At 35.9% G+C, this 12,480-nt stretch overlaps 1 protein-coding gene across 1 annotated transcript in view; it reads right to left on the bottom strand.

The window, feature by feature from the left end:
* The window catches only part of GAS2 (growth arrest-specific 2), a 70,952-nt gene that overhangs the window by 53,376 nt on the left and 5,096 nt on the right, over positions 1-12,480 (bottom strand). Inside the window, exon 2 of the mRNA XM_010073017.1 lies at positions 10,161-10,285. Within this exon, the coding sequence (XP_010071319.1) occupies positions 10,161-10,285 (125 nt within the window). The remainder of the gene's footprint in view (positions 1-10,160; positions 10,286-12,480) is intronic.

Raw genomic sequence — 12,480 nt, 5'->3', positions numbered from 1 at the left:
AAAAATGGCATTGCAAATACAACAAAGAAAGCATACCTAAGCAATTCACTTAACAATTGGCAGAACATTGTCTTTCAGTGACATACAGTCTTTGCACTGTCATATTCAGTACTGTAGAGAGATGCCATTTTAATGGAATAGCAGGTTGAGTTTCAAGTTTAAAGATCATGTGTTGACCAGATTTTTACCCTCTGTAATCACTGCAAAGATCATTAAAAGCCAAAAATCACTCATTATCAACTTCCCAGATTCTAAGAAGGCATTTGTGATCACTTTGGAATACCTAATGGATTTACGATATGCCAATAAAAATAATTAACATTATCAAGGCTTTATATCAACATACAGACTACAATGTTAAAATAAATACAGAACTAAGCGAATGGTTTAGACATGCTCTTAGTATCAAAGTAAAAGGCATTCTCCCACTTCTTCCATATAGCATTAGTTTTAACATCTTAAGAGTAAGATCTATGCTTAACCATAGATGGAGAATAAGCTTAAATTAACAACAATATAGTTTTAAAAGTTAAGATTAACTTAATTTATTTCATGGCTTTGTTTTTCTAAGTGCTCTGTCCAAGACATAGCTTACTGGTCACACAGCAAAAGATAAAAACATGAGTTATAATTCAAAAAAAGATGGGGTTACTAAATAGTTATGAAAAATTAATTTAACAGAAACACTCTGATTATCTGATATCTGATTAGAGCAGAACAGAGCAAGTCTCATAGTTGCTCTTACAGCTTATCTTTGATATGTGATGGTGAGCTTTTCCCCATCACAACCACAGAAGCTAGAGCTGAATTAGCAGAGTTAGTTGAAGAAGCTGAACAATCCTGGTTTCTGAGTTTCTCTCATTTATACTGTAATTTGATGAGAAAAACAGGAGGATTGCATTGAGTAAGCTGTTTGTGGCTGTTTCACTGTCACACAGCAGGACCTGGGAATGAACATGGCAACTACATACATAAGCAGCAATTTTTCCATGAGATACAAAATGGTCAAAACTGAGTGGATTTTCACAGGTTATTTCAAAATCATTAACCCACAATCACGTCTTATCAAATGTCACATTCTTGAAGGGGGTATGAGTCTCTCAAAATGAAGTTAAATATGAAAAATATTAAATTTTGGCAAAAACAACTCATTTTATTCTCAGAAATTTCAAAATCACTTCTTCCCTTTAATCATTCCAGAAGAACCCAAGGTAAGGAAAATGTTTAGAAAATTTCCATCAGAATAGTTGAAGTCCATCATAACACACTATAGGTTCTAAAATTTCACATCAAAAGATGTTTCCCATACTTTCACTTACAGTGTGGTGTAATATAAAATTATTATATTGGTTATATTCAAATAACCAATATATTTCTTTGATCTATGGAATTATAGTGGATAACTTTTCACTGGCAGTCTGAATAACAAATGTAAGAAGCTGTGCAAATTCCTTGATGCAGTCATTATAACACCAGGTATACTCCTATATTACAGTCATGCCTCCTCTTCCTTTTCCTCCTGTTTTTCTCTCGATGATCAATCTCACACTTGGTGACATTTTGAAGTGGAAGGTGGGGTAGGGGGTTCCCAGCCATTTCTGCAAGATTAGTTCCAAATGGTGCTTTACCTAACACGAGCCAAGCGTCAAAGAAGACTGTGATAAAGACCTATGCAGTCTCAAGGAAGACAGAATTTTTTCAGATGCTTTATCTGTTCACTTTTTGGATTTCCAGATGTTTAACAAAGACACAATTTTCATACAGGTGATGGAAACATTCAGAAAGAATTTCACATGTAGCTCACTGCAGGTAAGTCTGATTCTCCAAAGCCCTGGATGCTCATTTTTAAGAAAAATTGCATCTGTGCCTTTATGATAAAGAATCTGATTTTCTGTGAGTTTTCCAATTAGAAACCACAAGGAAACTGCTAGAGCCCTGGGAATTCTAAGCTGGAGTAGAATTTAAAAATGTCCATGATTTGAAAAACATGTTGGAATGTTAAATCTATATAGCCAGATTTCCAAAACAGCTTTAAATCAGTCTCTAAAGTTGTGAACAAAGCTTTACTGTATATTTGAAGCATTTGGAGCCAATTTACATATACAAGCCCAAATGGGAATACATGTTTGTTTAAATAAACAAATTAGATATAATTATGATATCTATAAATTGATGTCTATGCCTGAAGGTGAATTCTGTTTTCTCCTTCTGCATTGCAGTCATCATTTATGGTTGTATATTAACTGTTCCCATTGTTTCAAAAACTTATTATTGTAAGTTCAAGACTCAGTATTGGTAAAAGGACCAGATTCTCGTCTTCTTGCTTATTCACTATTCCCTAAAAACTACTAACACTAAGTTTGACCTAAGAATTGCACAATTAAGCCAAAGATAGTTGGTCTAAATTACATTTTCTCAAGCTTTTAAGATATATGCTAATTTCCGTTCAAGTCCCTCATCTTACATTTCTGTTCCAGACTATTCCTAATAGCCTAAATAAAAAGCCCCATAGAAAGATCTGTTATAAAGATTTTTACAGTTTGCTTTAAAGACTTAACAAAATAAATAATAGGAATGTTACAATGCATTTAACATAAAGTCAAAATCCAGCAAATCTAAAAAAGGCTGTTTATTTCTTTCAGAAAAGATGCCATCTCTACTTGCAATACCTGGACTGAAGAAATGGTAAAAATGTTATGAAAACTTCCATTTTTAATACAAATTCTATGAAGTGTCCATGTGTTAGTATTCCATACAAAAACAATGTTAATCAAAAAAACTTGAGATGTCTTCCAGTTAACTGATATTATAAGTCTAAGTTTGGTTCTGCTCTTGACCTGATTTGCAGTCTGAATGATTAGGATCTATTTCCAAAGCAGAAGCTAACAGGCAGTTAACTGCTTAAATCTGCACTGCTTTTTCCATGACACCTACCTGGAGATGCAGATTCTGATTATTTCTGCAATATTAAATCGGAGCAGATGGAGGGGTACACAGGAGAATCCTCACCTCAGGTTTGCTGACAAAAGCAAGGCCAGTTCACACAGAGATTACACGTGCTCCAGCCAAAGTGGAACATACCATGCTTTCCCAAGGGCAAGAACTATCAGTGGGAGGAACGATCTGGGGAGACATGATGTCTCAGTGCTCCTTCCAGGATTGTGTAGCTCTTCCCCCCACCCGGTGCATGGTTTAAAGTGCACCTAAAAGCTTGTAAGAAGTTCTTCAGTATATTCACCTGGAAGGTACCAAGCACACAACCACAGAATATCCTGAATTTGTTCAGAAATCTCCTTTTCTGGTCTGGTGAGAAACAGAACTCTATCCTACCATGCAATCCTCCTGCAAGCAGAAAAGCCTTAGTTGTAAGAATTATTTTCTGAACCATATAGTGTTTGTCCACATGACCTGTTGCAGGCAAATCTTACAGTATCTGCAAGAAACCTGGTAGCAATCCAGTTGAACACGGGCTCAGCAAGCTATTGACATGTCTGAGAAAGGTACAAGGAATTCTCTAAAACAGCTTTACAGTCTTGTGGAAATGATTCCTTCCAGATGGATTAGCACTTGTGAGTCATTTCACAAGATTATTCTTTTCCTCTCATATCCACATCTGTCTACCACCATAAAGATTAATATACAAAAAGACAATACTCTTTTTTTTTTTCTCCCCAGTAACTGAGGGCCATATCTATACTGTATATGATTACAAATTGGCTCCACAAACTTTCACTGCAAAACAAAAGTCTCCAGAAAGTACAAGTGTGCAGACAAGCAAATTGCTGCCCCAGACCACAAAGAATCTGTTCATAGTCTAACCACATTCATGCAATTCTCGACTGGAGAGTCAGAATTATGACTTAGAGAGAGCACCTGAACATGGCTCTGCTGTAGCTGAGGGCTCCTTACACTGGGCAGACAGGTTCAAGGCACCAAGTTTACTGTATTTACTGGGAATCCATCTCATCTGCAGGACACAGACAACCTTGAGAAACCAAAGCTTACAGTAAAAATAAAACCACCACGTTGACTAGAATCAGACTTTCAAGCTTGGCCATCCAGGATCTAAGACTAGTAAGATTCACATGCTTCAAAGGAAGATACTTCAAAGCAGCCAAAGATAGAAGAGACTGTCCAAAGAGAAAATTTATTCTCAGCCTTTTTCATTTGAACTTGAAATACACCTTCAGGCATGAAAATTTATACCCTTTCCAAATTTAAAAAACATTGAAACAATTCTCTCTATTGTACCTATGGATGTTCCCATAACAATCACACATATCTGATTTTGTTTAGGAATCCGTTAGTCTTATTCTTAATTGAGAATACTTTGATGCAGTAAATTCAAAAAGTATTATTACATCTCAGAAAGACCAAATGAAAGGAAATTATAAATTTACTGATTTTCATTGCACAGCACCTCAATCATTTGTCAAGACAAAGATTAACTTAAGGCATGACCTTTTCTACTTGAAGAAGAAAAATGAAGTTCTCTGGTTTGGCTTATTTTTTGCATTTTAATGTCCTGAATAATTTTAATGCACACCCACTTTTTGACAACTCCAGTAAGGGAAGCTCGAAGAGCTTAGGTATTGATTTTTATAAACTATAATATCTAGCCCAAAGAATTTTTTACTAGCCTCCTCATTTTTAAGAGCCCTTCAAAACCACTGTGGTCTCTACTACTCTATTCAGGGTTAGTTAGACATTAAACCAGCTACTGAGTCCTTGAATTATGCCAAGCACAGCCTGCCTCCTGTCCACCAGCCAAACTAGCTGCCTTGCGAAATTATTAAATGTTTTCCTAGTTCTCTTCCTGGTTTGATATTTGAACAGTTTAGGTGAACATATGCTGACATGACCTTGTACAATTTGTCAGATGTGCATGGTCTTCTGTAAATAAAAATAACAATTTAACCTTACAGTATCTGTACAAGTGTTTCACCTTGTCCAAGACTTGAATGGGTCTTCCTGGATTACTTACAAATGAGGGTTACAGTAGCATATCCATCGGTCATTTAACCAATTATAATATAATAATATATCCATATGAAGGTACATAAGATTTTCTAAAAACAAATATCCTCATTTCTAAACTACTACCAGACATTTTGCTTTCCTTGACAACGTAGGCCTGAGATACTCAGAGGTATTTTTTACTTCTCATGAACCTCCAGGACTCTGCTAAATTTCTCCATTCACATAATTCCCTTAACGCAAAAGAATGATTGAAAAGATGGGACATGCATAAACTCATCTTTTGTTCTCATAAATTCTTGGAGAAATCCTAGAGCTGCTGCTCAATCCTGACTCTCACTGGTTTGGGAGATGAATCAAATTCTAAACCATTGATCCAGATTCTCTACTGCAGAAGTACCGGGTTTACTGCATTTGCTTGTGGCCCCATTGCAGAGCAGACACAAAGCTCTTTGAATCAGTGGATTCACAAGCAAAGGTCTGCCTCCTATCTACATTTAGAGAACCGTGAGTTTCCTTTTTTTTTTTTTTTTTAAACGAGCAAAGTGAAATATCAATTTGTTTTCATAATGGGAACTACCTAACCCTGATCCCAGCTCACCGAATGGGGTAGCAACACTGTTTGGCATAAGAAGAGCTCAAAGCACTTTACAGTGTTCACAAATCAAACCACTATTGTACAGTGAACAGCATTCCCAGGTTTCAGCTGTTGAAAATGAAAGCAGAGAGATGTATTTTCCCAAGAGCAAACAATAAGCTTACAGCTGAGCTGAGAAATTAACTTGGCCTCGAGTCCATAATAGTGTTATTTTGCCACTAGCCCTTTCTTTCAATATTGACAGAATTCAAGTTGATTCCTTGATTTTTAAAGTTCTTTAGTTTACAGGATTCTGCCTCTACTTCCACAGATATACATAATTCTCTTCAGAAACATAAACATCTTGAAATTTAAAATAAACTGTGAGTTTTCTGTTGTGCAACTGCTGAATTGCTTCGCCTCTGAGATCCAACTTAATATTAGAACTTAATTAGGGGCAAAAAACTTCCACCCCAAATCTTGGTTTACATCTCTCACTTGTAACTCTCAAAATGCACAATGTGACTCTCCAGGTGCTTGCACTAGTCCAAAATCCGACTACACAAACCAGCGTGATTCTGAGAAGCCAGTGCTGTCACAGTCATCTACACCCACCAAGTATTAGATTCTCTAAGTGTATTTCCCAGGAGCACATGAAAGCTTTGGATACGGAACAACTGCAAAATACACTTCAGATACTAGGACTATGGGTAAGACATGGACAGACTCTCTTAATGTTAGGAAATAAAGGAATGTGTGTGTGCATAAATTACTGTTTTCATAGACAGATTCAATGGAAGCGCACGTGCACATCCTAAGACAAAATTTACTTGCCGTTTTCGACACAACAGCTTTCTTTCCGTGCACGTTCAGTTCAACCTTATTAAATCAGCTCCCAGTGGAAGAATAGAATTAAATGAATATTTGAATTAAACATTCTATGACTTAAGAAATACTTGCATCTGGATTTATTTTGTACTTACTTCCATTTCTTTTATAGGCCAAATCAAATCTATATTCTGGCTTCCTGAAAATGAGGTTGAATTTTTGATTCTGATTCATTATTCAAAAGTATTTCTAAGAGAGATTTGAGTTGAGATTTATCTGATTAACTTCTGAGAACTAGGAGAAAAAGGACGATTCAGCTTCAACATGTTTTCACCCATTTGCCATGAAAGCATTGTTTTCAGTGAAATGTTCCTACACATATAGGCAGCTTCAAGGATGGTGGGCAGGCTATTATGCCCTGCCTATTAAAATGGTGATAGCTATTAACACAATTTATGTTTATTTTTAAATCTTAATTAATGGGCTTACTAAACTAAGCCCAACCACCCAGGGTCTCTGTGCATACTGCACATGCCTTGATGCTTTGAATTTGTTTGTACAGCTGTGAAATTCTCAAATTAACTGTCTGTCAGGAAAAGTAAAATACTGCTAGGAGAGCATGGAGATGAAATCCAAGCCAATGGGAGAAAATTATAAAATGGCATCCTGTGACATGAATCACTTTCACAGAATAACTACTGCTATACTAGTAAGTCTGTAGTTTCTAGAGAGCAGATCATTACAGCAGCAGCACAGGTAGTTCCAACAACTTACTACCATACAAACTGTGCGCATTTATTAAGATTGATATCAGTCATCTCTGTCATTTTATAGATGAACATGATTGGATTTATTTATGACTATAAAACCTAAAAAAAAAGGGGACAAATTGACTTATTTAAAAATATAGCATACAGTCACACCAGTCTAATACAGAGAGCCCCAAAGAGCTGCACAAGCGAATTAATGATGAGTAGCACATATCAAGCAGAATAGGATAGATGATCTTCTTCTAAGACAAAACTAAAACCAAAATATTTTATGGATCTTTGCCATCTAAGAAGTAACTCACATACAAGGAAAAACTTCACTTACGAAAACAGAGCAGATCTTCAAGCTTGTGGAGGGACTTAGGAAGATTCTCCCCCCCATCCCTCCTTATCTGTAGCCTTATCCTGTCTCCCTCACTCAGCTGCAACCTGGTGCTGTCTGCAAGCAGATCCTTCTGGCAGACACTCATTTGATATCTGTCTGCTTCTATCTCAAAAAAGTAAAAGTTACATATATGGATAGAAAAGCACATTATCTCTTTTGATAGAGGTTGGACTCTACAGAAGCCAGCAGCTTCTTCCAGCTGCCAGTGAAGTCACCAGGGCATCTGGGTGAAAGACCATCATGTTTCCGTTTTCCTGTGCACAGAGAAATGGCCAAATGGCTTCAAAATTCCACCTCTATTATTAACAGAATGCATAACAACGATTCGGGGGAGGATTGTGGAATTCCCACTATGGTAAATTTCATATAGTATAATCTTCTTATAAATTTCCTTGGCACCACAAGTCAGATTTTTCCAGTGTGTAGACTAGTCCTATTGCCTAGAACTGCTAAACAGGGAATTACAATCTGAAAAGATAAATAACTCCCCAATAGTCTACAATGACACCGATCTATTACTTGGCCATTTATTTGAAATCTTACTATACTAAGAATTAAATAATATCCACTGAGAAAATAACAATGGAGCAGAATTTTTTTCCCTTTAATTGCATCACCTGTTATACCAGTTTGACAGATAAAAGACCAACAAATCTAAGTAATTGCAACATACGGGATTACGGATGTCTAATTGGCTTCTAATGTAACAGGTTCAAGAAAAGAGGATCAGCTAATTGAAGAAAGAACAGCCATAGTCTCAGCTGAGTTAATACAAGAAAGGAGGTCTACCTCTTTTCAGTGGCAAAAGACATAAGTACCAAACATTGATACATTTCTGTGTTACCTCTCCAGATGAGCCACCATCAGACTAAAGTATGACGATACAAAAAAAAAAAAAAAACCCACACCAAACCCCAACAAAACAATCAAAATCCCCAAAAGCAGTAGTTAGCTATATAACAAAAACATATTGTTTGAATTTCTGAATATTCACTAGAACTTTGTAGTAGAATTTATGACTATTATTTTCCTGAGAATTTTATAGTAAATAGACATGGTTTTTCTGGGGGAAAAAAAAAAAAAAAAAAAAAAAAAAGCTTTAAACTTTGTGATTTAATTGATTTTCTAGTATGCCAGCTGGGCAATATATGATAAAAAGGGAATGTTTTAGAACCATGTAGCCAAGTTTACCTTTCGGGTATTCACTGAAACTTTTAGTAGTTTTTGTCAATAATGGTATCTTTTGTTTGTTTGTTTGTTTGTTTGATAAGGAAAAAAAACCCCAAAACAAGTAACCCTTTCTGCCTAGCTAGTTCCTGGACTCAACCCAAGACTGTCGTGTTTGCTCAGCTTGGGATTTACCATGACACTAACAGGCCACCACCTAGATGAAGACAAGCTGGATCAAATCATGAAGAGGAACTCAGAAGTCATCCAGTACTTCTACTAACTAAACCCTGATTACAATTTGAAATATGAAATATAAGTTCCACCTGTCTTTTCCTCCTTTGAGGAGGAAGGCTTCGTTTCTTCTCTACTTTATTTCTTACCTTTCTTCCCAGCTACTTCTTCTTTTGTCTTGAGGAACAAAAAAACCCCACAAAGCAAGCAAACAACATCCCCCTGTCCCCCCCAACCCACAGAAGGTTAAAAATAATAAATAAAGCCTGACTTAGTGCAAACATTTTCTTCTGCAACAACAATTATGAGCTTGGAACCAAGAAAAACAACTTATGCAGCTGCAGCTGAAACAAGGCTGTCAGTTCTTAGAACTGATGATAAAATTTATGCTGTGCCCTAATTATAACTACAGAGTAGTTATGAAAACATCAAGAATAGAAGATGCATTTTGTGTTTTCTGCTCTTGGGCTCTGTTTTAACCTGCTGTGTATTTGCCTGTTTTATCTTTCAAGGAAGATGTATCTGAATTCAATGTGAAAAATTAAACCAGTTTCAGAGTAAACACATTAATGTAAATGTCAAATATTTAATTTAACTTCTCCCAGAAAGAATCTTGCTGCACTCTTTAATTTCTCACAATAAGATTGTTCTGTGAAAATCATTTAAATTAAAGGGAGGTTGTGGCCAAGCAAGATCTTAACCTGACGTTAGCAAAGCTCTTCAGTATCTTCTGAAGGTTCAAATTTTCCACATCACCCCTGCAGCTCTTTACTGAATCTCTTCCAGCATACCAACAGGACCTTTAAACTCAAGGTACCAAAACTAACTATACAGTTTTCATATCGGCCTCCCTAGAGCTGTTTATGGAGGGAAAGGCACCTCCTACAGCTACTTAATATTCCACTTGCAAATAAATACAAGGATCACATTTTCTCTATTAGCTAACCACATCACACTGCTAGATCTTGTTCTGTGTCTTATCCTCCATGTGTTACAAGTCATTTTTTTTAATAACTGCCTCTCATAGTTACCTTAATTACCCAAGAAATATAAATTTCCCCAATTTTGTATTGAAGCTTTTCTACACAGAGCAAATACCTCCCTGCCTGTCTGCAGAACCTCCACAAATGAAATCTCTTAACTGTGCAACAAAGTTCAGTACCAAAACAGTCAGATAGGTCAGATACTGATAATATGTGCTAGAACATTTACCGACACTTACTTTGCCAGGCTTGTTTGCATCAAAGCTGTTTTCTTTAAATTTCTCCTGCAGGGTCTCAGCTAACCGACAAAGCAAGGCACCATTATCCAATTTCTCCATAAAGGTTTCTGCTGTTATTTCTCTACCTGAACAGCAAACAGAAAGTTAACATGGCAAAAAAAAAGTGTGCAACAGTATAGACTGCATCTGTTTAAAAGTTAAATCAATAGAAATTTTGATAATCATTTTAAATTTACTTTAACTGGAAAACTTTCATTTCTTTGAATATCTAGTGAATAACCTCACTACTACCATTCCGGTAGACATACGGCAAATTATTCAAAAATATCATGCTTTCTTTGGGAAGGCATGTGGTATTTGAAAAATCATTCTAGCATATCAGACTCCACCTATCTGATTTTACTTCTGAAATTCCAGTGCTTTTAACATAGTGTTTTAAAAGACAGAGTACACCAGGCAAATGGTTTACACCAGTGTGCCTGGTTAGCTATATGGTAAGAGTTGCTAACACTGCTGCAGCTTCTTTTGTGACAGAAGTAAAAAATCATGTCAAGAAGAACTGTATTTTTTTAAAAAGACTTTAAGTCTTGATTCTGCAAGAAGTTGACAGAATATTCCAGTGACTCCTTTGAAAGATTTTTTTCAGAAGTAAAGTTAGTACATTAAAAAAGGGGAGAGAGTGAAATTTCATGCTATATATCTACTTGCCACATAAATCAAAATTTTCACCCAAAGAACAAAGGCAAAACACTCTGATTTCATAATATATCCATTATTACCATTGTTGTAGTTTTGACCCCATGGCTAGCCACACCACAACAACCGCTCACTCACCCTCCCTCTTCCCCCTCCTGGGGGTGGGGAAGAGAATTAAAGGGGTAAAGGCAAAAGAGATTCGTGGGTTGAGATAAGAACATATGAAAAATCAAAGACTAAGACAAAGATCTTTGCAGCAAATCATCTTCAGATACAACAGCAGATTTATTTTTTGGCTGAAGTTAAACTTGTTTTTTCTAACACATTTCTACTTCAGAAATATCTGTTTAACATTAAGGTTTTTTCCAGTTTTTTATTCCCCCTTAATTCTGTCTGCCATATAGCCCACTTTATAGCTCCTGTATACCTAAATGAATTCTCCAGGCAAAACTGAAGTAGCAGCACTGCAGACATTCAGGGGTAGCTTGTGCATAACTGTCAACATTTTAGCAGTGCCTCCAGCTCAGCTGAAGCCAGGACCAAAATTATAATAGCCCAAAGATACAAAAATTGAACATCTCAGCACCTCAAAAGCCTTCATCACCATTCTAGTCTACTTTTTTTCCCAGTTGCCCCATCAGCATTTTTGGCAAGAAAGCCATTAGAAAGCTAAATTTGAAAAATGACTGTTATAGGAACTGCTTTATTTTTAATAGAGCAATGCATTTTACATTTTCTTCTAAAAATATATATATTTTAAATATTTTTAACCTACTCAAGATTTTTATTTTGGAAAGCTTAATTTTTCACATAGGTAAAATTAAAAAAAAAATATAAATCACACTCTACGTATCTATTCTGTCCTATGATTTATAGATTTATTTTTTCACTGGTCAAGCATTAAAAAAACTAAAATCTATTTAGAGATATTTTCTTTTTACACAGACACAGCTACTTAACAATATGCTTATATTTTAAATGCTGAATTGCATTAGCAGTTTGGTCACTGCATATTGTACCCTAAGTTGCAGTATTTTACTTCTGTTCCCTTTTACGAAAGCTGAAAGAATGAGTTTTGCATTGAACATCTGTATCCAATGAAAAATATATTAGGTGTCAGCTTTCAATTCACTGTATTTTATGGCTCCAAAAGGTGGCATTTCTTTGCTAAAACAGACTCTCTGACATATTTAACAGTTGAAATGTATTGATTCAAATGAGAGTAATGTTCATAGCCTGAGGAAAAAAATGGCTCTGTATATTTGTATGGAAAAAACATTAAACTCCATTAAAAATGTATAACTCCCCCTATAATTACAAGAAAGCAGTCACAATGTTTTTATAGAATGGTAATAACATTAACTATAATAAAAAAACAACATTAAAAGTATGAAAAAAAACCCAAGGAATATGAAGGCTTTCTCAAACCTCGCAAGCATGCCTTACCCTCTCTTTTACCACAATCACCAGATGCCCCTTAAAAAGACAAACTGCTATACCCGAACACCTACCGCTTGGGCTGCTATCTGTAAGGCCACCCAGTCCTGGAGGTCCGAACGTGTCCAGAATAAGTACAAAGAGCCCATGCCCAGGGCATGTGCCGAAGAGGCTGAAGATAAAGCAT

The sequence above is a fragment of the Pterocles gutturalis genome, unplaced genomic scaffold (assembly GCF_000699245.1).
Source record: "Pterocles gutturalis isolate BGI_N339 unplaced genomic scaffold, ASM69924v1 scaffold22606, whole genome shotgun sequence".
Lineage (NCBI taxonomy): Eukaryota > Metazoa > Chordata > Aves > Pterocliformes > Pteroclidae > Pterocles > Pterocles gutturalis.
The sequence above is the reverse complement of the archived record's forward strand: the minus strand, read 5'-3'. Positions and strand labels throughout refer to the sequence as shown.